Genomic DNA, 24,924 nt, shown 5'->3' on the forward strand with positions numbered 1-24,924 from the left:
CTCTATAACCTGTAGATAGGACACTATATACAATCTGCTCCTCTATAACCTGTAGATAGGACACTATATACAATCTGCTCCTCTATAACCTGTAGATAGGACACTATATACAATCTGCTCCTCTATAACCTGTAGATAGGACACTATATACAATCTGCTCCTCTATAACCTGTAGATAGGACACTATATACAATCTGCTCCTCTATAACCTGTAGATAGGACACTATATACAATCTGCTCCTCTATAACCTGTAGATAGGACACTATATACAATCTGCTCCTCTATAACCTGTAGATAGGACACTATATACAATCTGCTCCTCTATAACCTGTAGATAGGACACTATATACAATCTGCTCCTCTATAACCTGTAGATAGGACACTATATACAATCTGCTCCTCTATACCCTGTAGATAGGACACTATATACAATCTGCTCCTCTATAACCTGTAGATAGGACACTATATACAATCTGCTCCTCTATAACCTGTAGATAGGACACTATATACAATATGCTCTATATCCTGTAGATAGGACACTATATACAATCTGCCCCTCTATAACCTGTAGATAGGACACTATATACAATCTGCTCTATAACCTGTAGATAGGACACTATATACAATCTGCTCCTCTATAACCTGTAGATAGGACACTATATACAATCTGCCCCTCTATAACCTGTAGATAGGACACTATATACAATATGCTCTATAACCTGTAGATAGGACACTATATACAATCTGCTCCTCTATAACCTGTAGATAGGACACTATATACAATCTGCTCCTCTATAACCTGTAGATAGGACACTATATACAATCTGCTCCTCTATAACCTGTAGATAGGACACTATATACAATCTGCTCCTCTATAACCTGTAGATGGGGACACTATATACAATCTGCTCCTCTATAACCTGTAGATAGGACACTATATACAATCTGCTGCTCTATAACCTGTAGATAGGACACTATATACAATCTGCTCTATAACCTGTAGATAGGACACTATATACAATCTGCTCCTCTATAACCTGTAGATAGGACACTATATACAATCTGCTCCTCTATAACCTGTAGATAGGACACTATATACAATCTGCTCCTCTATAACCTGTAGATAGGACACTATATACAATCTGCTCCTCTATAACCTGTAGATAGGACACTATACACAATCTGCTCCTCTATAACCTGTAGATAGGACACTATATACAATCTGCTCCTCTATAACCTGTAGATAGGACACTATATACAATCTGCTCCTCTATAACCTGTAGATAGGACACTATATACAATCTGCTCCTCTATAACCTGTAGATAGGACACTATATACAATCTGCTCCTCTATAACCTGTAGATAGGACACTATATACAATCTGCTCCTCTATACCCTGTAGATAGGGACACTATATACAATCTGCTCCTCTATAACCTGTAGATAGGACACTATATACAATCTGCTCCTCTATAACCTGTAGATAGGACACTATATACAATCTGCTCCTCTATAACCTGTAGATAGGACACTATATACAATCTGCTCCTCTATAAACCTGTAGATAGGGACACTATATACAATCTGCTCCTCTATAACCTGTAGATAGGACACTATATACAATCTGCTCCTCTATAACCTGTAGATAGGACACTATATACAATCTGCTCCTCTATAACCTGTAGATAGGACACTATATACAATCTGCTCCTCTAACCTGTAGATAGGACACTATATACAATCTGCTCCTCTATAACCTGTAGATAGGACACTATATACAATCTGCTCCTCTATAACCTGTAGATAGGACACTATATACAATCTGCTCCTCTATAACCTGTAGATAGGACACTATATACAATCTGCTCCTCTATACCCTGTAGATAGGACACTATATACAATCTGCTCCTCTATAACCTGTAGATAGGACACTATATACAATCTGCTCCTCTATAACCTGTAGATAGGACACTATATACAATATGCTCTATATCCTGTAGATAGGACACTATATACAATCTGCCCCTCTATAACCTGTAGATAGGACACTATATACAATCTGCTCTATAACCTGTAGATAGGACACTATATACAATCTGCTCCTCTATAACCTGTAGATAGGACACTATATACAATCTGCTCCTCTATAACCTGTAGATAGGACACTATATACAATATGCTCTATAACCTGTAGATAGGACACTATATACAATCTGCTCCTCTATAACCTGTAGATAGGACACTATATACAATCTGCTCCTCTATAACCTGTAGATAGGACACTATATACAATCTGCTCCTCTATAACCTGTAGATAGGACACTATATACAATCTGCTCCTCTATAACCTGTAGATGGGACACTATATACAATCTGCTCCTCTATAACCTGTAGATAGGACACTATATACAATCTGCTGCCTCTATAACCTGTAGATAGGACACTATATACAATCTGCTCCTATAAACCTGTAGATAGGACACTATATACAATCTGCTCCTCTATAACCTGTAGATAGGACACTATATACAATCTGCTCCTCTATAACCTGTAGATAGGACACTATATACAATCTGCTCCTCTATAACCTGTAGATAGGACACTATACACAATCTGCTCCTCTATAACCTGTAGATAGGACACTATATACAATCTGCTCCTCTATAACCTGTAGATAGGACACTATATACAATCTGCTCCTCTATAACCTGTAGATAGGACACTATATACAATCTGCTCCTCTATAACCTGTAGATAGGACACTATACACAATCTGCTCCTCTATAACCTGTAGATAGGACACTATATACAATCTGCTCTATAACCTGTAGATAGGACACTATATACAATCTGCTCCTCTATAACCTGTAGATAGGACACTATATACAATCTGCTCCTCTATAACCTGTAGATAGGACACTATACACAATCTGCTCCTCTATAACCTGTAGATAGGACACTATATACAATCTGCTCCTCTATAACCTGTAGATAGGACACTATATACAATCTGCTCCTCTATAACCTGTAGATAGGACACTATATACAATCTGCTCCTCTATAACCTGTAGATAGGACACTATATACAATCTGCTCCTCTATAACCTGTAGATAGGACACTATATACAATCTGCTCCTCTATAACCTGTAGATAGGACACTATATACAATATGCTCTATAACCTGTAGATAGGACACTATATACAATCTGCTCCTCTATAACCTGTAGATAGGACACTATATACAATCTGCTCCTCTATAACCTGTAGATAGGACACTATATTCAATCTGCTCCTCTATAACCTGTAGATAGGACACTATATACAATCTGCTCCTCTATAACCTGTAGATAGGACACTATATACAATCTGCTCCTCTATAACCTGTAGATAGGACACTATATACAATCTGCTCCTCTATAACCTGTAGATAGGACACTATATACAATATGCTCTATAACCTGTAGATAGGACACTATATACAATCTGCTCCTCTATAACCTGTAGATAGGACACTATATACAATCTGCTCCTCTATAACCTGTAGATAGGACACTATATTCAATCTGCTCCTCTATAACCTGTAGATAGGACACTATATACAATCTGCTCCTCTATAACCTGTAGATAGGACACTATATACAATCTGCTCCTCTATAACCTGTAGATAGGACACTATATACAATCTGCTCCTCTATAACCTGTAGATAGGACACTATATTCAATCTGCTCCTCTATAACCTGTAGATAGGACACTATATACAATCTGCTCCTCTATAACCTGTAGATAGGACACTATATACAATCTCCTCTATAACCTGTAGATAGGACACTATATACAATCTGCTCCTCTATAACCTGTAGATTGTATATAGTGTCCTATCTGCTCCCCCTGCCCTGTAATCTGTGTGAGGAGCTCCTGTATGTTACACATTATGTGGCCCTTGAATGGTATTGGGCCCCTCCTCTCTCCACTATTAGCTCCTCCAGTTTCCTCCTCTTCTCCTCCAGACGCTCCTTTTCTTGAATGACCCACCAAGGATGGACAAGGACAGGACTGAGATCACCAGAAGAATATTAGACTTCACCTTGGAGATCATCTCCCTGCTGAGCGGAGAGGTAACTGTACTACATTTAGTCTAGTATAGCGCCCCCTCCATCTAGTCTGTCCTTATACAGTACTGACCAAAAGTTTGGCCACACGTTCTCATTCGCAGAGTTTTCTGTATTTCCATGACTATGACAATTGTAGATTCACACTAAAGGTATCAAAACTAGGAATTAACTCATGTGGAATTATATACTTAACAAAAAAGTGTGACACAACTGAAAATATGTCTTATATTCTAGATTCTTCAAAGTAGTCACATGTTGCTTTGATTCCTGCTTTGCACTCTCTTGGCATTCTCTTGATGAGCTCCATGAGGTAGTCACCGGGAATGGTTCTCACTTCACAGTTGTGTCCTGTCAGGTGTAATAAGTGGGATTTCTGGCCTTATAAATGGGTGTGGGACCATCACTTGTGTTGTGCAGAAGTCAGGTAAAGGATACACAGATGATAGTCCGACTGAATAGACTCTTAGAATTTGTATTATGGCAAGAAAAAAGCAGCTAAGTAAAGAAAAACGAGTGGCCATCATTACTGTAAGAATGTCAGTCCGAAAAATTGGGAAAACTTTGAAAGTGTCCCCAAGTGCAGTGGCAAAAACCATCAAGCGCTAGAAAGAAACTGACTGACATGAGGACCGCCCCAGGAAAGGAAGACCAAGAGTCACCTCTGCTGCGGAGCATGAGGACTGCCCCAGGAATGGAAGACCAAGAGTCACCTCTGCTGCGGAGGATGAGGACCGCCCCAGGAAAGGAAGACCAAGAGTCAACTCTGCTGCGGAGCATGAGGACTGCCCCAGGAAAGGAAGACCAAGAGTCACCTCTGCTGCGGAGGATGAGGACCGCCCCAGGAAAGGAAGACCAAGAGTCAACTCTGCTGCGGAGGATGAGGACTGCCCCAGGAAAGGATGACCAAGAGTCACCTCTACTGCGGAGGATAAGTTCATCGGAGTCACCAGCTTCAGAAATCGCAGGCTACCAGCAGCTCAGATTAGAGAGCAGGTCAGTGCTACACAGAGTTCTAGCAGCAAACACATCTCTACAACAACTGGTAAGAGGAGACTTTGTGCAGCCGCCAGCCTTCATGGTAAAATAGCTGCTAGAAAACCACTGCTAAGGACCGGCAACAAGCAGAAGAGACCACAAGGAATGGACTTTAGACCAGTGGGAATCTGTGCCAAGGTCTGATGAGTCCAAATTTGAGATCTTTGGTTCCAACCACCGTGTCTTTGGTGAACGGATGGACTCTACATGGCTGGTTCCCACCGTGAAGCATGGAGGAGGAGGAGGTGTGTGTGTGTGTGGGCGTGGGGGGGGGGGGCAAGCTGGGGACACTGTTGGGGATTTCTACTGAACCAGCATGACTACCACAGCATCTTGCAGCGGCATGCTATTCCATCCAGTTTGCCTTTAGTTGGACTCCAACAGGACAATGACTCCAAGAAGGAGAGTGATGGGGGGCTACGCCAGATGACCTGGCCTCCACAGTCACCAGATCTGAACCCAATCCAGATGGTTTGGGGTGAGCGCAGAGTGAAGGCAAAAGGGCCAACAAGTGCTAAGCATCTCTGGGAACTCCTTCAAGACTGTTGGAAGACCATTCCCGATGACTACCTCATGAAGCTCATCAAGAGAATGCCAAGAGTGTGCAAAGCAGGAATCAAAGCAAATGGAAGTGAGAATAGAAGATAGATTGTCAGTTGTGTCATACTGTTTGGTAAGTCAATAATCCCACATGTCTTACTTCTGAGTTTTGATGCCTTCAGTGTGATCTACAATTGTCATAGTCATGGAAATACAGAAAGTTGTGGCCAAACTTTTGGTTTGTATTGTATATAGGAGAGCGCCCCCTCCGTCTAGTCTGTCCTTATATTAGGGGGAGAGCGCCCCCTCCATCTAGACTGTCCTTATATTAGTAGTAGAGCGCCCCCTCCATCTAGTCTGTCCTTATATTAGGGGGAGAGCGCCCCCTCTGTCTGGTCTTTCCTTATATTAGGAGGAGAGCGCCCCCTCCATCTAGTTTGTTCTTATATTAGGAGGAGAGGAGAGCGCCCTCTCCATCTAGTCTGTCCTTATATTAGGGGGAGAGCGCCCCCTCCATCTAGACTGTCCTTATATTAGTAGTAGAGCGCCCCCTCCATCTAGTCTGTTCTTATATTAGGAGGAGAGCGCCCCCTCTGTCTGGTCTTTCCTTATATTAGGAGGAGAGCGCCCCCTCCATCTAGTTTGTTCTTATATTAGGAGGAGAGGAGAGCGCCCTCTCCATCTAGTCTGTCCTTATATTAGGAGGAGAGCGTCCCCTCAGTCTGGTCTGTCCTTATATTAGTAGTAGAGCGCCCCCTCCATCTAGTCTGTTCTTTTATTAGGAGGAGAGCGCCCCCTCTGTCTGGTCTGTCCTTATATTAGGAGGAGAGCGCCCCCTTTGTCTGGTCTGTCCTTATATTAGGAGGAGAGCGCCCCCTCTGTCTGGTCTGTCCTTATATTAGGAGGAGAGCGCCCCCTCCATCTAGTCTGTTCTTATATTAGGAGGAGAGGAGAGCGCCCTCTCCATCTAGTCTGTCCTTATATTAGGAGGAGAGCGTCCCCTCAGTCTGGTCTGTCCTTATATTAGTAGTAGAGCGCCCCCTCCATCTAGACTGTCCTTATATTAGTAGTAGAGCGCCCCCTCCATCTAGTCTGTTCTTATATTAGGAGGAGAGCGCCTCCTCCATCCAGTCTGTCCTTATATTAGGGGAGAGCGCCCCCTCCATCTAGTCTGTCCTTATATTAGGAGGAGAGCGCCCCCTCCGTCTAGTCTGTCCTTATATTAGGAGGAGAGCGCCCCCTCCGTCTAGTCTGTCCTTATATTAGGAGGAGAGCACCCCCTCCTTCTAGTCTGTCCTTATATTAGGAGGAGAGCGCCCCCTCCATCTAGTCTGTCCTTATATTAGGAGGAGAGCGCCCCCTCTGTCTTGTCTGTCTTTATATTAGGGGGAGAGCGCCCCCTCTGTCTGGTCTGTCTTTATATTAGGGGGAGAGCGCCCCCTCCGTCTAGTCTGTCCTTATATTAGGAGGAGAGCGCCCCCTCCATCTAGTCTGTCCTTATATTAGGAGGAGAGCGCCCCCTCCATCTAGTCTGTCCTTATATTAGGAGGAGAGCGCCCCCTCTGTCTGGTCTGTCTTTATATTAGGGGGAGAGCGCCCCCTCCATCTAGTCTGTCCTTATATTAGGGGGAGAGCGCCCCCTCCATCTAGTCTGTCCTTATATTAGGAGGAGAGCGCCCCCTCCATCTAGTCTATTCTTATATTAGGAGGAGAGCGCCCCCTACATCTAGTCTGGCCTTATATTAGGAGGAGAGCGCCCCCTCCATCTAGTCTGTTCTTATATTAGGAGGAGAGCGCCCCCTACATCTAGTCTGTTCTTATATTAGGAGGAGAGCGCCCCCTCTGTCTGGTCTGTCTTTATATTAGGGGGAGAGCATCCCCTCCATCTAATCTGTTCTTATATTAGGAGGAGAGCGCCCCCTCCGTCTAGTCTGTCCTTATATTAGGAGGAGAGCGCCCCCTCTGTCTGGTCTGTCCTTATATTAGGAGGAGAGCACCCCCTCTGTCTGGTCTGTCTTTATATTAGGGGGAGAGCGCCCCCTCCATCTTGTCTGTCCTTATATTAGGAGGAGAGCGCCCCCTCTGTCTGGTCTGTCTTTATATTAGGGGGAGAGCGCCCCCTCTGTCTGGTCTGTCTTTATATTAGGGGGAGAGCGCCCCCTCCATCTAGTCTGTCCTTATATTAGGAGGAGAGCGCCCCCTCCGTCTAGTCTGTCCTTATATTAGGAGGAAGGCACCCCCTCCTTCTAGTCTGTCCTTATATTAGGAGGAGCGCACCCCCTCTGTCTGGTCTGTCTTTATATTAGGAGGAGAGCGCCCCCTCCATCTAATCTGTTCTTATATTAGGAGGAGAGCGCTCCCTCCGTCTAGTCTGTCCTTATATTAGGAGGAGAGCGTCCCCTCCATCTAGTCTGTCCTTATATTAGGAGGAGAGCGCCCCCTCCATCTAGTCTGTCCTTATATTAGGAGGAGAGCGCCCCCTCTGTCTGGTCTGTCCTTATATTAGGAGGAGAGCGCCCCCTCCATCTAGTCTGTCCTTATATTAGTAGTAGAGCGCCCCCTCCATCTAGTCTGTCCTTATATTATGAGGAGAGCGCCCCCTCCGTCTAGTCTGTCCTTATATTAGGAGGAGAGCGCCCCCTCTGTCTAGTCTGTCCTTATATTAGGAGGAGAGCGCCCCCTACATCTAGTCTGTCCTTATATTAGGAGGAGAGCGCCCCCTACATCTAGTCTGTCCTTATATTAGGAGGAGAGCGCCCCCTCAGTCTGGTCTGTCCTTATATTAGGGGGAGAGCACCCCCTCCTTCTACTCTGTCCTTATATTAGGAGGAGAGCACCCCCTCTGTCTGGTCTGTCTTTATATTAGGAGGAGAGCGCCCCCTCCATCTAATCTGTTCTTATATTAGGAGGAGAGCGCCCCCTCCATCTAGTCTGTCCTTATATTAAGAGTAGAGCGCCCCCTCCGTCTAGTCTGTCCTTATATTAGGAGGAGAGCGCCCCCTCTGTCTGGTCTGTCTTTATATTAGGAGGAGAGCGCCCCCTCTGTCTGATCTGTCTTTATATTAGGAGGAGAGCGCCCCCTCCATCTAGTCTGTTCTTATATTAGGAGGAGAGCGCCCCCTCCGTCTAGTCTGTCCTTATATTAGGAGGAGAGCGCCCCCTCTGTCTGGTCTGTCTTTATATTAGGAGGAGAGCGCCCCCTCCATCTAGTCTGTTCTTATATTAGGAGGAGAGCGCCCCCTACATCTAGTCTGTTCTTATATTAGGAGGAGAGCGCCCCCTCCATCTAGTCTGGCCTTATATTAGGAGGAGAGCGCCCCCTCCATCTAGTCTGGCCTTATATTAGGAGGAGAGCACCCCCTCCATCTAGTCTGTTCTTATATTAGGAGGAGAGCGCCCCCTCCATCTAGTCTGTTCTTATATTAGGAGGAGAGCGCCCCCTACATCTAGTCTGTTCTTATATTAGGAGGAGAGCGCCCCCTCCATCTAGTCTGGCCTTATATTAGGAGGAGAGCGCCCCCTCCATCTAGTCTGGCCTTATATTAGGAGGAGAGCACCCCCTCCATCTAGTCTGTTCTTATATTAGGAGGAGAGCGCCCCCTCCATCTAGTCTGTTCTTATATTAGGAGGAGAGCTCCCCCTACATCTAGTCTGTACTTTAGAAGAGCACTTTCAGGTATTTCTCACACAAGGTAATTTGGTGGTGGTGGTGGTGGGGGGGTGTCCTTATTTGTGTTGTCTTTCCCAATTCAGTGGCCAATACCAAGGTCAGGGGTCAGGCCATTCTCTCCACCTTTATGGCGGGTTCTGTGGCTGTAATTCCCTTTCACATGATGGTGACTTGATATGTTTTCTTCAGTGGAGGGTTTGGGTGTCCTGAATTCCACTGACCACTGACACACGGGCTCAGAAGGGCACAGCTGGTTCTCTGACGCTTTGGTTAATTCTTCTTTCCTGGTCTCTTTGTTCTTGAAAACAAGCAGCTCAGTGGTTGGCGACTCAGTAGTTGGAATGGTTGTTGGCTCAGTGGTTGGAGTCTCAGTGGTTGGCATGGTTGGCGGCTCAGTGGTTAGAGTCTCAGTGGCTGGCACTGATACTTTGTAGTGCTGGAGTCCTGAGTCTGAATCCGACCAAGGACAACATCTGGGTGTAGTTTCTATGTCCCCCCCCCATGTTTAATGAGTTTCTTTCAGGTTTTCTGGTTTCCTCCCACACTTCCGACCCCTTTCATCATTGTCATTATTCTGGTGGTGGGGTATTGGATTAAAGTGACATTGTCTCTTTGTACCTACAGGAATACACAATAGTAAAGAAGGCCCCAGGGGACTCCCGGACTCCCAACATCTTTCTCCAGGAGTGCAGGGGATGGAGCAAGAGACGAAACCCCCGCATACATGAGCGAAGCAAAAGGCAGAAGATTCTAGAACTTACCAACAAGATGATTGAGCTGCTGACTGGAGAGGTGACACTGCTGAGAATGCTGGGAAATTCTCCAATAACAGTACAGGAGGGGGAGGGGTGATGGCGGTGTCATAAGGTGTCAGGATGTCACTGTCTATCTCTCCATATAGGAGTGGGAGGATTCTGAAGAACATAAGGTGATGGTGGAGGACCCCCACCCCCCCCAGACAGCACCAGGTAAGGAGAGCCTTAAAGGGGGATTCCAGGCTTATAATTGATCAGAATCAGATTGGTGCGAGTGTGACACATAGACCCTGCACTGATCAGCTATTCCAGTCCAACAAAGGTCTGACAGATCTCTCCGACCCCGCCTGTGTTATAGTTGATTGTATACGGTACTAGTAAGGGGCGCAGTGTGACTACACCTCACAGTCTGCACTGCACCCCCTGTATACAACCTAACCAGTGTGACTACACCCCACAGTCTGCACCGCACCCCCTGTACACAACCTTACCAGTGTGACTGTACCCCACAGTCTACACCGTACCCCACAGTCTACACCGTACCCCACAGTCTACACCGCACCCCCTGTGCACAACCTAACCAGTGTGACTACACCCCACAGTCTGCACTGCACCCCCTGTATACAACCTAACCAGTGTGACTACACCCCACAGTCTGCACCGCACCCCCTGTGCACAACCTAACCAGTGTGACTACACCCCACAGTCTGCACCGCACCCCCTGTGCACAACCTTACCAGTGTGACTACACCTCACAGTCTGCACTGCATCCCCTGTATACAATCTAACCAGTGTGACTACACCCCACAGTCTGCACCGCACCCCCTGTATACAACCTAACCAGTGTGACTACACCTCACAGTCTGCACTGCACCCCCTGTATACAACCTAACCAGTGTGACTACACCCCACAGTCTGCACCGCACCCCCTGTACACAACCTTACCAGTGTGACTGTACCCCACAGTCTACACCGTACCCCACAGTCTACACCGCACCCCCTGTGCACAACCTAACCAGTGTGACTACACCCCACAGTCTGCACTGCACCCCCTGTATACAACCTAACCAGTGTGACTACACCCCACAGTCTGCACCGCACCCCCTGTGCACAACCTAACCAGTGTGACTACACCCCACAGTCTGCACCGCACCCCCTGTGCACAACCTTACCAGTGTGACTACACCTCACAGTCTGCACTGCATCCCCTGTATACAACCTAACCAGTGTGACTACACCCCACAGTCTGCACTACACCCCCTGTATACAACCTAACCAGTGTGACTGTACCCCACAGTCTACACCGTACCCCACAGTCTGCACCGCACCCCCTGTACACAACCTTACCAGTGTGACTGTACCCCACAGTCTACACCGTATCCCACAGTCTACACCGTATCCCACAGTCTACACCGTACCCCACAGTCTACACCGCACCCCCTGTGCACAACCTAACCAGTGTGACTACACCCAACAGTCTGCACTGCACCCCCTGTATACAACCTAACCAGTGTGACTACACCCCACAGTCTGCACCGCACCCCCTGTGCACAACCTAACCAGTGTGACTACACCCCACAGTCTGCACTGCAACCCCTGTACACAACCTAACCAGTGTGACTGTACCCCACAGTCTACACCGTACCCCACAGTCTGCACCGCACCCCCTGTGCACAACCTAACCAGTGTGACTACACCCCACAGTCTGCACTGCACCCCCTGTATACAACCTAACCAGTGTGACTACACCCCACAGTCTGCACTACACCCCCTGTATACAACCTAACCAGTGTGACTGTACCCCACAGTCTACACCGTACCCCACAGTCTGCACCGCACCCCCTGTGCACAACCTAACCAGTGTGACTACACCCCACAGTCTGCACCGCACCCCCTGTGCACAACCTAACCAGTGTGACTACACCCCACAGTCTGCACCGCACCCCCTGTACACAACCTAACCAGTGTGACTACACCCCACAGTCTGCACCGCACCCCCTGTACACAACCTTACCAGTGTGACTACACCTCACAGTCTACACCGCACCCCCTGTACACAACCTAACCAGTGTGACTACACCCCACAGTCTGCACCGCACCCCCTGTACACAACCTTACCAGTGTGACTGTACCCCACAGTCTACACCGTACCCCACAGTCTACACCGTACCCCACAGTCTACACCGCACCCCCTGTGCACAACCTAACCAGTGTGACTACACCCCACAGTCTGCACTGCACCCCCTGTATACAACCTAACCAGTGTGACTACACCCCACAGCCTGCACCGCACCCCCTGTGCACAACCTAACCAGTGTGACTACACCCCACAGTCTGCACCGCACCCCCTGTGCACAACCTTACCAGTGTGACTACACCTCACAGTCTGCACTGCATCCCCTGTATACAATCTAACCAGTGTGACTACACCCCACAGTCTGCACCGCACCCCCTGTATACAACCTAACCAGTGTGACTACACCTCACAGTCTGCACTGCACCCCCTGTATACAACCTAACCGGTGTGACTACACCCCACAGTCTGCACCGCACCCCCTGTACACAACCTTACCAGTGTGACTGTACCCCACAGTCTACACCGTACCCCACAGTCTACACCGCACCCCCTGTGCACAACCTAACCAGTGTGACTACACCCCACAGTCTGCACTGCACCCCTTGTATACAACCTAACCAGTGTGACTACACCCCACAGTCTGCACCGCACCCCCTGTGCACAACCTTACCAATGTGACTACACCTCACAGTCTGCACTGCATCCCCTGTATACAACCTAACCAGTGTGACTACACCCCACAGTCTGCACCGCACCCCCTGTATACAACCTAACCAGTGTGACTACACCTCACAGTCTGCACTGCACCCCCTGTATACAACCTAACCAGTGTGACTACACCCCACAGTCTGCACCGCACCCCCTGTACACAACCTTACCAGTGTGACTGTACCCCACAGTCTACACCGTATCCCACAGTCTACACCGTATCCCACAGTCTACACCGTACCCCACAGTCTACACCGCACCCCCTGTGCACAACCTAACCAGTGTGACTACACCCAACAGTCTGCACTGCACCCCCTGTATACAACCTAACCAGTGTGACTACACCCCACAGTCTGCACCGCACCCCCTGTGCACAACCTAACCAGTGTGACTACACCCCACAGTCTGCACCGCACCCCCTGTACACAACCTTACCAGTGTGACTACACCTCACAGTCTGCACTGCATCCCCTGTATACAACCTAACCAGTGTGACTACACCCCACAGTCTGCACCGCACCCCCTGTACACAACCTTACCAGTGTGACTACACCTCACAGTCTGCACTGCATCCCCTGTACACAACCTAACCAGTGTGACTGTACCCCACAGTCTACACCGTACCCCACAGTCTACACCGCACCCCCTGTGCACAACCTAACCAGTGTGACTACACCCCACAGTCTGCACTGCACCCCCTGTATACAACCTAACCAGTGTGACTACACCCCACAGTCTGCACCGCACCCCCTGTGCACAACCTAACCAGTGTGACTACACCCCACAGTCTGCACCGCACCCCCTGTACACAACCTTACCAGTGTGACTACACCTCACAGTCTGCACCGCACCCCCTGTACACAACCTAACCAGTGTGACTGTACCCCACAGTCTACACCGTACCCCACAGTCTACACCGCACCCCCTGTGCACAACCTAACCAGTGTGACTACACCGCACAGTCTGCACTGCACCCCCTGTATACAACCTAACCAGTGTGACTACACCCCACAGTCTGCACCGCACCCCCTGTGCACAACCTAACCAGTGTGACTACACCCCACAGTCTGCACTGCAACCCCTGTACACAACCTAACCAGTGTGACTGTACCCCACAGTCTACACCGTACCCCACAGTCTGCACCGCACCCCCTGTGCACAACCTAACCAGTGTGACTACACCCCACAGTCTGCACTGCACCCCCTGTATACAACCTAACCAGTGTGACTACACCCCAAAGTCTGCACTACACCCCCTGTATACAACCTAACCAGTGTGACTGTACCCCACAGTCTACACCGTACCCCACAGTCTGCACCGCACCCCCTGTGCACAACCTAACCAGTGTGACTACACCCCACAGTCTGCACTGCACCCCCTGTATACAACCTAACCAGTGTGACTACACCCCACAGTCTGCACCGCACCCCCTGTGCACAACCTAACCAGTGTGACTACACCCCACAGTCTGCACCGCACCCCCTGTACACAACCTAACCAGTGTGACTACACCCCACAGTCTGCACCGCACCCCCTGTACACAACCTTACCAGTGTGACTACACCTCACAGTCTGCACTGCACCCCCTGTATACAACCTAACCAGTGTGACTACACCCCACAGTCTGCACCGCACCCCCTGTACACAACCTAACCAGTGTGACTACACCTCACAGTCTGCACCGCACCCCCTGTACACAACCTAGCCAGTGTGACTGTACCCCACAGTCTACACCGTACCCCACAGTCTACACCGCACCCCCTGTGCACAACCTAACCAGTGTGACTACACCCCACAGTCTGCACCGCACCCCCTGTATACAACCTAACCAGTGTGACTACACCTCACAGTCTGCACTGCACCCCCTGTATACAACCTAACCAGTGTGACTACACCCCACAGTCTGCACCGCACCCCCTGTACACAACCTTACCAGTGTGACTGTACCCCACAGTCTACACCGTATTCCACAGTCTACACCGTACCCCACAGTCTACACCGCACCCCCTGTGCACAACCTAACCAGTGTGACTACACCCCACAGTCTGCACTGCACCCCCTGTATACAACCTAACCAGTGTGACTACACCCCACAGTCTGCACCGCACCCCCTGTGCACAACCTAACCAGTGTGACTACACCCCACAGTCTGCACCGCACCCCCTGTACACAACCTTACCAGTGTGACTACACCTCACAGTCTGCACTGCATCCCCTGTATACAACCTAACCAGTGTGACTACACCCCACAGTCTGCACCGCACCCCCTGTACACAACCTTACCAGTGTGACTACACCTCACAGTCTGCACTGCATCCCCTGTACACAACCTAACCAGTGTGACTTCACCTCACAGTCTGCACCGCACCCCCTGTAAACAACCTAACCAGTGTGACTGTACCCCACAGTCTACACCGTACCCCACAGTCTACACCGCACCCCCTGTGCACAACCTAACCAGTGTGACTACACCCCACAGTCTGCACTGCACCCCCTGTATACAACCTAACCAGTGTGACTACACCCCACAGTCTGCACCGCACCCCCTGTGCACAACCTAACCAGTGTGACTACACCCCACAGTCTGCACTGCAACCCCTGTACACAACCTAACCAGTGTGACTGTACCCCACAGTCTACACCGTACCCCACAGTCTGCACCGCACCCCCTGTGCACAACCTAACCAGTGTGACTACACCCCACAGTCTGCACTGCACCCCCTGTATACAACCTAACCAGTGTGACTACACCCCACAGTCTGCACTACACCCCCTGTATACAACCTAACCAGTGTGACTGTACCCCACAGTCTACACCGTACCCCACAGTCTGCACCGCACCCCCTGTGCACAACCTAACCAGTGTGACTACACCCCACAGTCTGCACCGCACCCCCTGTGCACAACCTAACCAGTGTGACTACACCCCACAGTCTGCACCGCACCCCCTGTACACAACCTAACCAGTGTGACTACACCCCACAGTCTGCACCGCACCCCCTGTACACAACCTTACCAGTGTGACTACACCTCACAGTCTACACCGCACCCCCTGTACACAACCTAACCAGTGTGACTACACCCCACAGTCTGCACCGCACCCCCTGTACACAACCTTACCAGTGTGACTGTACCCCACAGTCTACACCGTACCCCACAGTCTACACCGTACCCCACAGTCTACACCGCACCCCCTGTGCACAACCTAACCAGTGTGACTACACCCCACAGTCTGCACTGCACCCCCTGTATACAACCTAACCAGTGTGACTACACCCCACAGCCTGCACCGCACCCCCTGTGCACAACCTAACCAGTGTGACTACACCCCACAGTCTGCACCGCACCCCCTGTGCACAACCTTACCAGTGTGACTACACCTCACAGTCTGCACTGCATCCCCTGTATACAATCTAACCAGTGTGACTACACCCCACAGTCTGCACCGCACCCCCTGTATACAACCTAACCAGTGTGACTACACCTCACAGTCTGCACTGCACCCCCTGTATACAACCTAACCGGTGTGACTACACCCCACAGTCTGCACCGCACCCCCTGTACACAACCTTACCAGTGTGACTGTACCCCACAGTCTACACCGTACCCCACAGTCTACACCGCACCCCCTGTGCACAACCTAACCAGTGTGACTACACCCCACAGTCTGCACTGCACCCCTTGTATACAACCTAACCAGTGTGACTACACCCCACAGTCTGCACCGCACCCCCTGTGCACAACCTAACCAGTGTGACTACACCCCACAGTCTGCACCGCACCCCCTGTGCACAACCTTACCAATGTGACTACACCTCACAGTCTGCACTGCATCCCCTGTATACAACCTAACCAGTGTGACTACACCCCACAGTCTGCACCGCACCCCCTGTATACAACCTAACCAGTGTGACTACACCTCACAGTCTGCACTGCACCCCCTGTATACAACCTAACCAGTGTGACTACACCCCACAGTCTGCACCGCACCCCCTGTACACAACCTTACCAGTGTGACTGTACCCCACAGTCTACACCGTATCCCACAGTCTACACCGTATCCCACAGTCTACACCGTACCCCACAGTCTACACCGCACCCCCTGTGCACAACCTAACCAGTGTGACTACACCCAACAGTCTGCACTGCACCCCCTGTATACAACCTAACCAGTGTGACTACACCCCACAGTCTGCACCGCACCCCCTGTGCACAACCTAACCAGTGTGACTACACCCCACAGTCTGCACCGCACCCCCTGTACACAACCTTACCAGTGTGACTACACCTCACAGTCTGCACTGCATCCCCTGTATACAACCTAACCAGTGTGACTACACCCCACAGTCTGCACCGCACCCCCTGTACACAACCTTACCAGTGTGACTACACCTCACAGTCTGCACTGCATCCCCTGTACACAACCTAACCAGTGTGACTGTACCCCACAGTCTACACCGTACCCCACAGTCTACACCGCACCCCCTGTGCACAACCTAACCAGTGTGACTACACCCCACAGTCTGCACTGCACCCCCTGTATACAACCTAACCAGTGTGACTACACCCCACAGTCTGCACCGCACCCCCTGTGCACAACCTAACCAGTGTGACTACACCCCACAGTCTGCACCGCACCCCCTGTACACAACCTTACCAGTGTGACTACACCTCACAGTCTGCACTGCATCCCCTGTATACAACCTAACCAGTGTGACTACACCCCACAGTCTGCACCGCACCCCCTGTACACAACCTTACCAGTGTGACTACACCTCACAGTCTGCACCGCACCCCCTGTACACAACCTAACCAGTGTGACTGTACCCCACAGTCTACACCGTACCCCACAGTCTACACCGCACCCCCTGTGCACAACCTAACCAGTGTGACTACACCCCACAGTCTGCACTGCACCCCCTGTATACAACCTAACCAGTGTGACTACACCCCACAGTCTGCACCGCACCCCCTGTGCACAACCTAACCAGTGTGACTACACCCCACAGTCTGCACTGCAACCCCTGTACACAACCTAACCAGTGTGACTGTACCCCACAGTCTACACCGTACCCCACAGTCTGCACCGCACCCCCTGTGCACAACCTAACCAGTGTGACTACACCCCACAGTCTGCACTGCACCCCCTGTATACAACCTAACCAGTGTGACTACACCCCAAAGTCTGCACTACACCCCCTGTATACAACCTAACCAGTGTGACTGTACCCCACAGTCTACACCGTACCCCACAGTCTGCACCGCACCCCCTGTGCACAACCTAACCAGTGTGACTACACCCCACAGTCTGCACTGCACCCCCTGTATACAACCTAACCAGTGTGACTACACCCCACAGTCTGCACCGCACCCCCTGTACACAACCTAACCAGTGTGACTACACCTCACAGTCTGCACCGCAACCCCTGTACACAACCTAACCAGTGTGACTGTACCCCACAGTCTACACCGTACCCCACAGTCTGCACCGCACCCCCTGTGCACAACCTAACCAGTGTGACTACACCCCACAGTCTGCACTGCACCCCCTGTATACAACCTAACCAGTGTGACTACACCCCACAGTCTGCACTACACCCCCTGTATACAACCTAACCAGTGTGACTGTACCCCACAGTCTACACCATACCCCACAGTCTGCACCGCACCCCCTGTGCACAACCTAACCAGTGTGACTACACCCCACAGTCTGCACCGCACCCCCTGTGCACAACCTAACCAGTGTGACTACACCCCACAGTCTGCACCGCACCCCCTGTACACAACCTAACCAGTGTGACTACACCCCACAGTCTGCACCGCACCCCCTGTACACAACCTTACCAGTGTGACTACACCTCACAGTCTACACCGCACCCCCTGTACACAACCTAACCAGTGTGACTACACCCCACAGTCTGCACCGCACCCCCTGTACACAACCTTACCAGTGTGACTGTACCCCACAGTCTACACCGTACCCCACAGTCTACACCGTACCCCACAGTCTACACCGCACCCCCTGTGCACAACCTAACCAGTGTGACTACACCCCACAGTCTGCACTGCACCCCCTGTATACAACCTAACCAGTGTGACTACACCCCACAGCCTGCACCGCACCCCCTGTGCACAACCTAACCGGTGTGACTACACCCCACAGTCTGCACCGCACCCCCTGTATACAACCTAACCAGTGTGACTACACCTCACAGTCTGCACTGCACCCCCTGTATACAACCTAACCGGTGTGACTACACCCCACAGTCTGCACCGCACCCCCTGTACACAACCTTACCAGTGTGACTGTACCCCACAGTCTACACCGTACCCCACAGTCTACACCGCACCCCCTGTGCACAACCTAACCAGTGTGACTACACCCCACAGTCTGCACTGCACCCCTTGTATACAACCTAACCAGTGTGACTACACCCCACAGTCTGCACCGCACCCCCTGTGCACAACCTAACCAGTGTGACTACACCCCACAGTCTGCACCGCACCCCCTGTGCACAACCTTACCAATGTGACTACACCTCACAGTCTGCACTGCATCCCCTGTATACAACCTAACCAGTGTGACTACACCCCACAGTCTGCACCGCACCCCCTGTATACAACCTAACCAGTGTGACTACACCTCACAGTCTGCACTGCACCCCCTGTATACAACCTAACCAGTGTGACTACACCCCACAGTCTGCACCGCACCCCCTGTACACAACCTTACCAGTGTGACTGTACCCCACAGTCTACACCGTATCCCACAGTCTACACCGTATCCCACAGTCTACACCGTACCCCACAGTCTACACCGCACCCCCTGTGCACAACCTAACCAGTGTGACTACACCCAACAGTCTGCACTGCACCCCCTGTATACAACCTAACCAGTGTGACTACACCCCACAGTCTGCACCGCACCCCCTGTGCACAACCTAACCAGTGTGACTACACCCCACAGTCTGCACCGCACCCCCTGTACACAACCTTACCAGTGTGACTACACCTCACAGTCTGCACTGCATCCCCTGTATACAACCTAACCAGTGTGACTACACCCCACAGTCTGCACCGCACCCCCTGTACACAACCTTACCAGTGTGACTACACCTCACAGTCTGCACTGCATCCCCTGTACACAACCTAACCAGTGTGACTGTACCCCACAGTCTACACCGTACCCCACAGTCTACACCGCACCCCCTGTGCACAACCTAACCAGTGTGACTACACCCCACAGTCTGCACTGCACCCCCTGTATACAACCTAACCAGTGTGACTACACCCCACAGTCTGCACCGCACCCCCTGTGCACAACCTAACCAGTGTGACTACACCCCACAGTCTGCACCGCACCCCCTGTACACAACCTTACCAGTGTGACTACACCTCACAGTCTGCACTGCATCCCCTGTATACAACCTAACCAGTGTGACTACACCCCACAGTCTGCACCGCACCCCCTGTACACAACCTTACCAGTGTGACTACACCTCACAGTCTGCACCGCACCCCCTGTACACAACCTAACCAGTGTGACTGTACCCCACAGTCTACACCGTACCCCACAGTCTACACCGCACCCCCTGTGCACAACCTAACCAGTGTGACTACACCCCACAGTCTGCACTGCACCCCCTGTATACAACCTAACCAGTGTGACTACACCCCACAGTCTGCACCGCACCCCCTGTGCACAACCTAACCAGTGTGACTACACCCCACAGTCTGCACTGCAACCCCTGTACACAACCTAACCAGTGTGACTGTACCCCACAGTCTACACCGTACCCCACAGTCTGCACCGCACCCCCTGTGCACAACCTAACCAGTGTGACTACACCCCACAGTCTGCACTGCACCCCCTGTATACAACCTAACCAGTGTGACTACACCCCAAAGTCTGCACTACACCCCCTGTATACAACCTAACCAGTGTGACTGTACCCCACAGTCTACACCGTACCCCACAGTCTGCACCGCACCCCCTGTGCACAACCTAACCAGTGTGACTACACCCCACAGTCTGCACTGCACCCCCTGTATACAACCTAACCAGTGTGACTACACCCCACAGTCTGCACCGCACCCCCTGTGCACAACCTAACCAGTGTGACTACACCCCACAGTCTGCACCGCACCCCCTGTACACAACCTAACCAGTGTGACTACACCCCACAGTCTGCACCGCACCCCCTGTACACAACCTTACCAGTGTGACTACACCTCACAGTCTGCACTGCACCCCCTGTATACAACCTAACCAGTGTGACTACACCCCACAGTCTGCACCGCACCCCCTGTACACAACCTAACCAGTGTGACTACACCTCACAGTCTGCACCGCACCCCCTGTACACAACCTAGCCAGTGTGACTGTACCCCACAGTCTACACCGTACCCCACAGTCTACACCGCACCCCCTGTGCACAACCTAACCAGTGTGACTACACCCCACAGTCTACACCGCACCCCCTGTGCACAACCTAACCAGTGTGACTACACCCCACAGTCTGCACCGCACCCCCTGTACACAACCTTACCAGTGTGACTACACCTCACAGTCTGCACTGCACCCCCTGTATACAACCTAACCAGTGTGACTACACTCCACAGTCTGCACCGCACCCCCTGTACACAACCTTACCAGTGTGACTACACCTCACAGTCTACACCGTACCCCCTGTACACAACCTAACCAGTGTGACTACACCTCACAGTCTGCACCGCACCCCCTGTACACAACCTAACCAGTGTGACTACACCTCACAGTCTGCACTGCACCCCCTGTATACAACCTAACCAGTGTGACTACACCCCACAGTCTGCACCGCACCCCCTGTACACAACCTAACCAGTGTGACTACACCCCACAGTCTGCACCGCACCCCCTGTACACAACCTAACCAGTGTGACTACACCCCACAGTCTACACCGTACCCCCTGTACACAACCTAACCAGTGTGACTACACCTCACAGTCTGCACCGCACCCCCTGTACACAACCTAACCAGTGTGACTACACCTCACAGTCTGCACTGCACCCCCTGTATACAACCTAACCAGTGTGACTACACCCCACAGTCTGCACCGCACCCCCTGTACACAACCTAACCAGTGTGACTACACCCCACAGTCTGCACCGCTCCCCCTGTACACAACCTAACCAGTGTGACTACACCCCACAGTCTACACCGCACCCCCTGTACACAACCTAACCAGTGTGACTACACCCCACAGTCTGTACTGCACCCCCTGTATACAACCTAACCAGTGTGACTACACCCCACAGTCTGCACCGCACCCCCTGTGCACAACCTAACCAGTGTGACTACACCCCACAGTCTGCACCGCACCCCCTGTACACAACCTAACCAGTGTGACTACACCGCACAGTCTGCACCGCACCCCCTGTACACAACCTTACCAGTGTGACTACACCCCACAGTCTGCACCGCACCCCCTGTACACAACCTAACCAGTGTGACTACACCCCACAGTCTACACCGCACCCCCTGTATACAACCTTACCAGTGTGACTACACCCCACAGTCTGCACCGCACCCCCTGTACACAACCTAACCAGTGTGACTACACCCCACAGTCTACACCGCACCCCCTGTATACAACCTTACCAGTGTGACTACACCCCACAGTCTGCACCGCACCCCCTGTACACAACCTAACCAGTGTGACTACACCCCACAGTCTTCACCGCACCCCCTGTACACAACCTTACCAGTGTGACTACACCTCACAGTCTGCACCGCACCCCCTGTACACAACCTAACCAGTGTGACTGTACCCCACAGTCTACACCGCACCCCCTGTGCACAACCTTACCAGTGTGACTACACCCCACAGTCTGCACCGCACCCCCTGTACACAACCTAACCAGTGTGACTACACCCCACAGTCTTCACCGCACCCCCTGTACACAACTTACCAGTGTGACTACACCTCACAGTCTGCACCGCACCCCCTGTACACAACCTAACCAGTGTGACTGTACCCCACAGTCTACACCGCACCCCCTGTGCACAACCTAACCAGTGTGACTGTACCCCGCAGTCTGCACCGCACCCCCTGTATACAACCTAACCAGTGTGACTGTACCCCACAGTCTACACCGCACCCCCTGTACACAACCTTACCAGTGTGTCTACACCGCACAGTCTGCACCGCACCCCCTGTACACAACCTTACCAGTGTGACTACACCCCACAGAGCACCATTGGAGTAATATAATAATGTACAGAGCACCATGGGATTAATATAATAATGTACAGAGCACCATGGGATTAATATAATAATGTACAGAGCACCATGGGATTAATATAATAATGTACAGAGCACCATGGGATTAATATAATAATGTACAGAGCACAATGGGATTAATATAATAATGTACAGAGCACCATGGGATTAATATAATAATGTACAGAGCACCATGGGATTAATATAATAATGTACAGCGCACAATGGGATTAATATAATAATGTACAGAGCACCATGGGATTAATATAATAATGTACAGAGCACCATGGGATTAATATAATAATGTACAGAGCACCATGGGATTAATATAATAATGTACAGAGCACCATGGGATTAATATAATAAGGTACAGAGCACCATGGGATTAATATAATAAGGTACAGAGCACCATGGGATTAATATAATAAGGTACAGAGCACCATGGGATTAATATAATAATGTACAGATCACCATGGGATTAATATAATAATGTACAGAGCACCATGGGATTAATATAATAATGTACAGAGCACCATGGGATTAATATAATAATGTGCAGAGCACCATGGGATTAATATAATAATGTGCAGAGCACCATGGGATTAATATAATAATGTACAGAGCACCATGGGATTAATATAATAATGCACAGCACCATGGGATTAATATAATAATGCACAGCACCATGGGATTAATATAATAATGTACAGAGCACCATGGGATTAATATAATAATGTACAGAGCACCATGGGATTAATATAATAATGTGCAGAGCACCATGGGATTAATATAATAATGTACAGCACCATGGGATTAATATAATAATGTACAGAGCACCATGGGATTAATATAATAATATACAGAGCACCATGGGATTAATATAATAATGTACAGAGCACCATGGGATTAATATAATAATGTACAGAGCACCATGGGATTAATATAATAATGTACAGAGCACCATGGGAGTAATATAATAATGTACAGCACCATGGGATTAATATAATAATGTACAGCACCATGGGATTAATATAATAATGTACAGCACCATGGGATTAATATAATAATGTACAGATCACCATGGGAGTAATATAATAATGTACAGAGCACCATGGGATTAATATAGTAATGTACAGAGCACCATGGGATTAATATAATAATGTACAGAGCATCATGGGATTAATATAATAATGTATAGCACCATGGGATTAATATAATAATGTACAGAGCACCATGGCATTAATATAATAATGTACAGAGCACCATGGGATTAATATAATAATGTACAGAGCACCATGGGATTAATATAATAATGTACAGCACCATGGGATTAATATAATAATGTACAGAGCACCATGGGAGTAATATAATAATGTACAGAGCACCATGGGATTAATATAATAATGTACAGAGCACCATGGGATTAATATAATAATGTACAGAGCACCATGGGATTAATATAATAATGTACAGAGCACCATGGGATTAATATAGTAATGTACAGAGCACCATGGGATTAATATAATAATGTACAGAGCATCATAGGATTAATATAATAATGTATAGCACCATGGGATTAATATAATAATGTACAGAGCACCATGGCATTAATATAATAATGTACAGAGCACCATGGGATTAATATAATAATGTACAGAGCACCATGGGATTAATATAATAATGTACAGAGCACCATGGGATTAATATAATAATGTACAGAGCACCATGGGATTAATATAATAAGGTACAGAGCACCATG

The 24,924-nt window shown here is 49.8% G+C and overlaps 1 protein-coding gene across 2 annotated transcripts in view; it reads left to right on the forward strand.

Moving 5' to 3' along the window:
- LOC142186338 (uncharacterized) overlaps positions 1-24,924 on the forward strand; it is a 252,710-nt gene that overhangs the window by 133,351 nt on the left and 94,435 nt on the right. The window contains exons 2-4 of one of the 2 annotated variants that reach the window (XM_075261166.1): positions 4,012-4,119; positions 9,986-10,153; positions 10,263-10,329. The exons of the other annotated variant lie outside the window; for it this stretch is intronic. Coding sequence (XP_075117267.1) covers positions 4,042-4,119; positions 9,986-10,153; positions 10,263-10,329 — 313 coding nt within the window. The 5' untranslated portion in view covers positions 4,012-4,041. The remainder of the gene's footprint in view (positions 1-4,011; positions 4,120-9,985; positions 10,154-10,262; positions 10,330-24,924) is intronic. 2 annotated transcript variants of the gene reach the window in all.

This window comes from Leptodactylus fuscus (genome assembly GCF_031893055.1).
Source record: "Leptodactylus fuscus isolate aLepFus1 chromosome 2 unlocalized genomic scaffold, aLepFus1.hap2 SUPER_2_unloc_3, whole genome shotgun sequence".
Lineage (NCBI taxonomy): Eukaryota > Metazoa > Chordata > Amphibia > Anura > Leptodactylidae > Leptodactylus > Leptodactylus fuscus.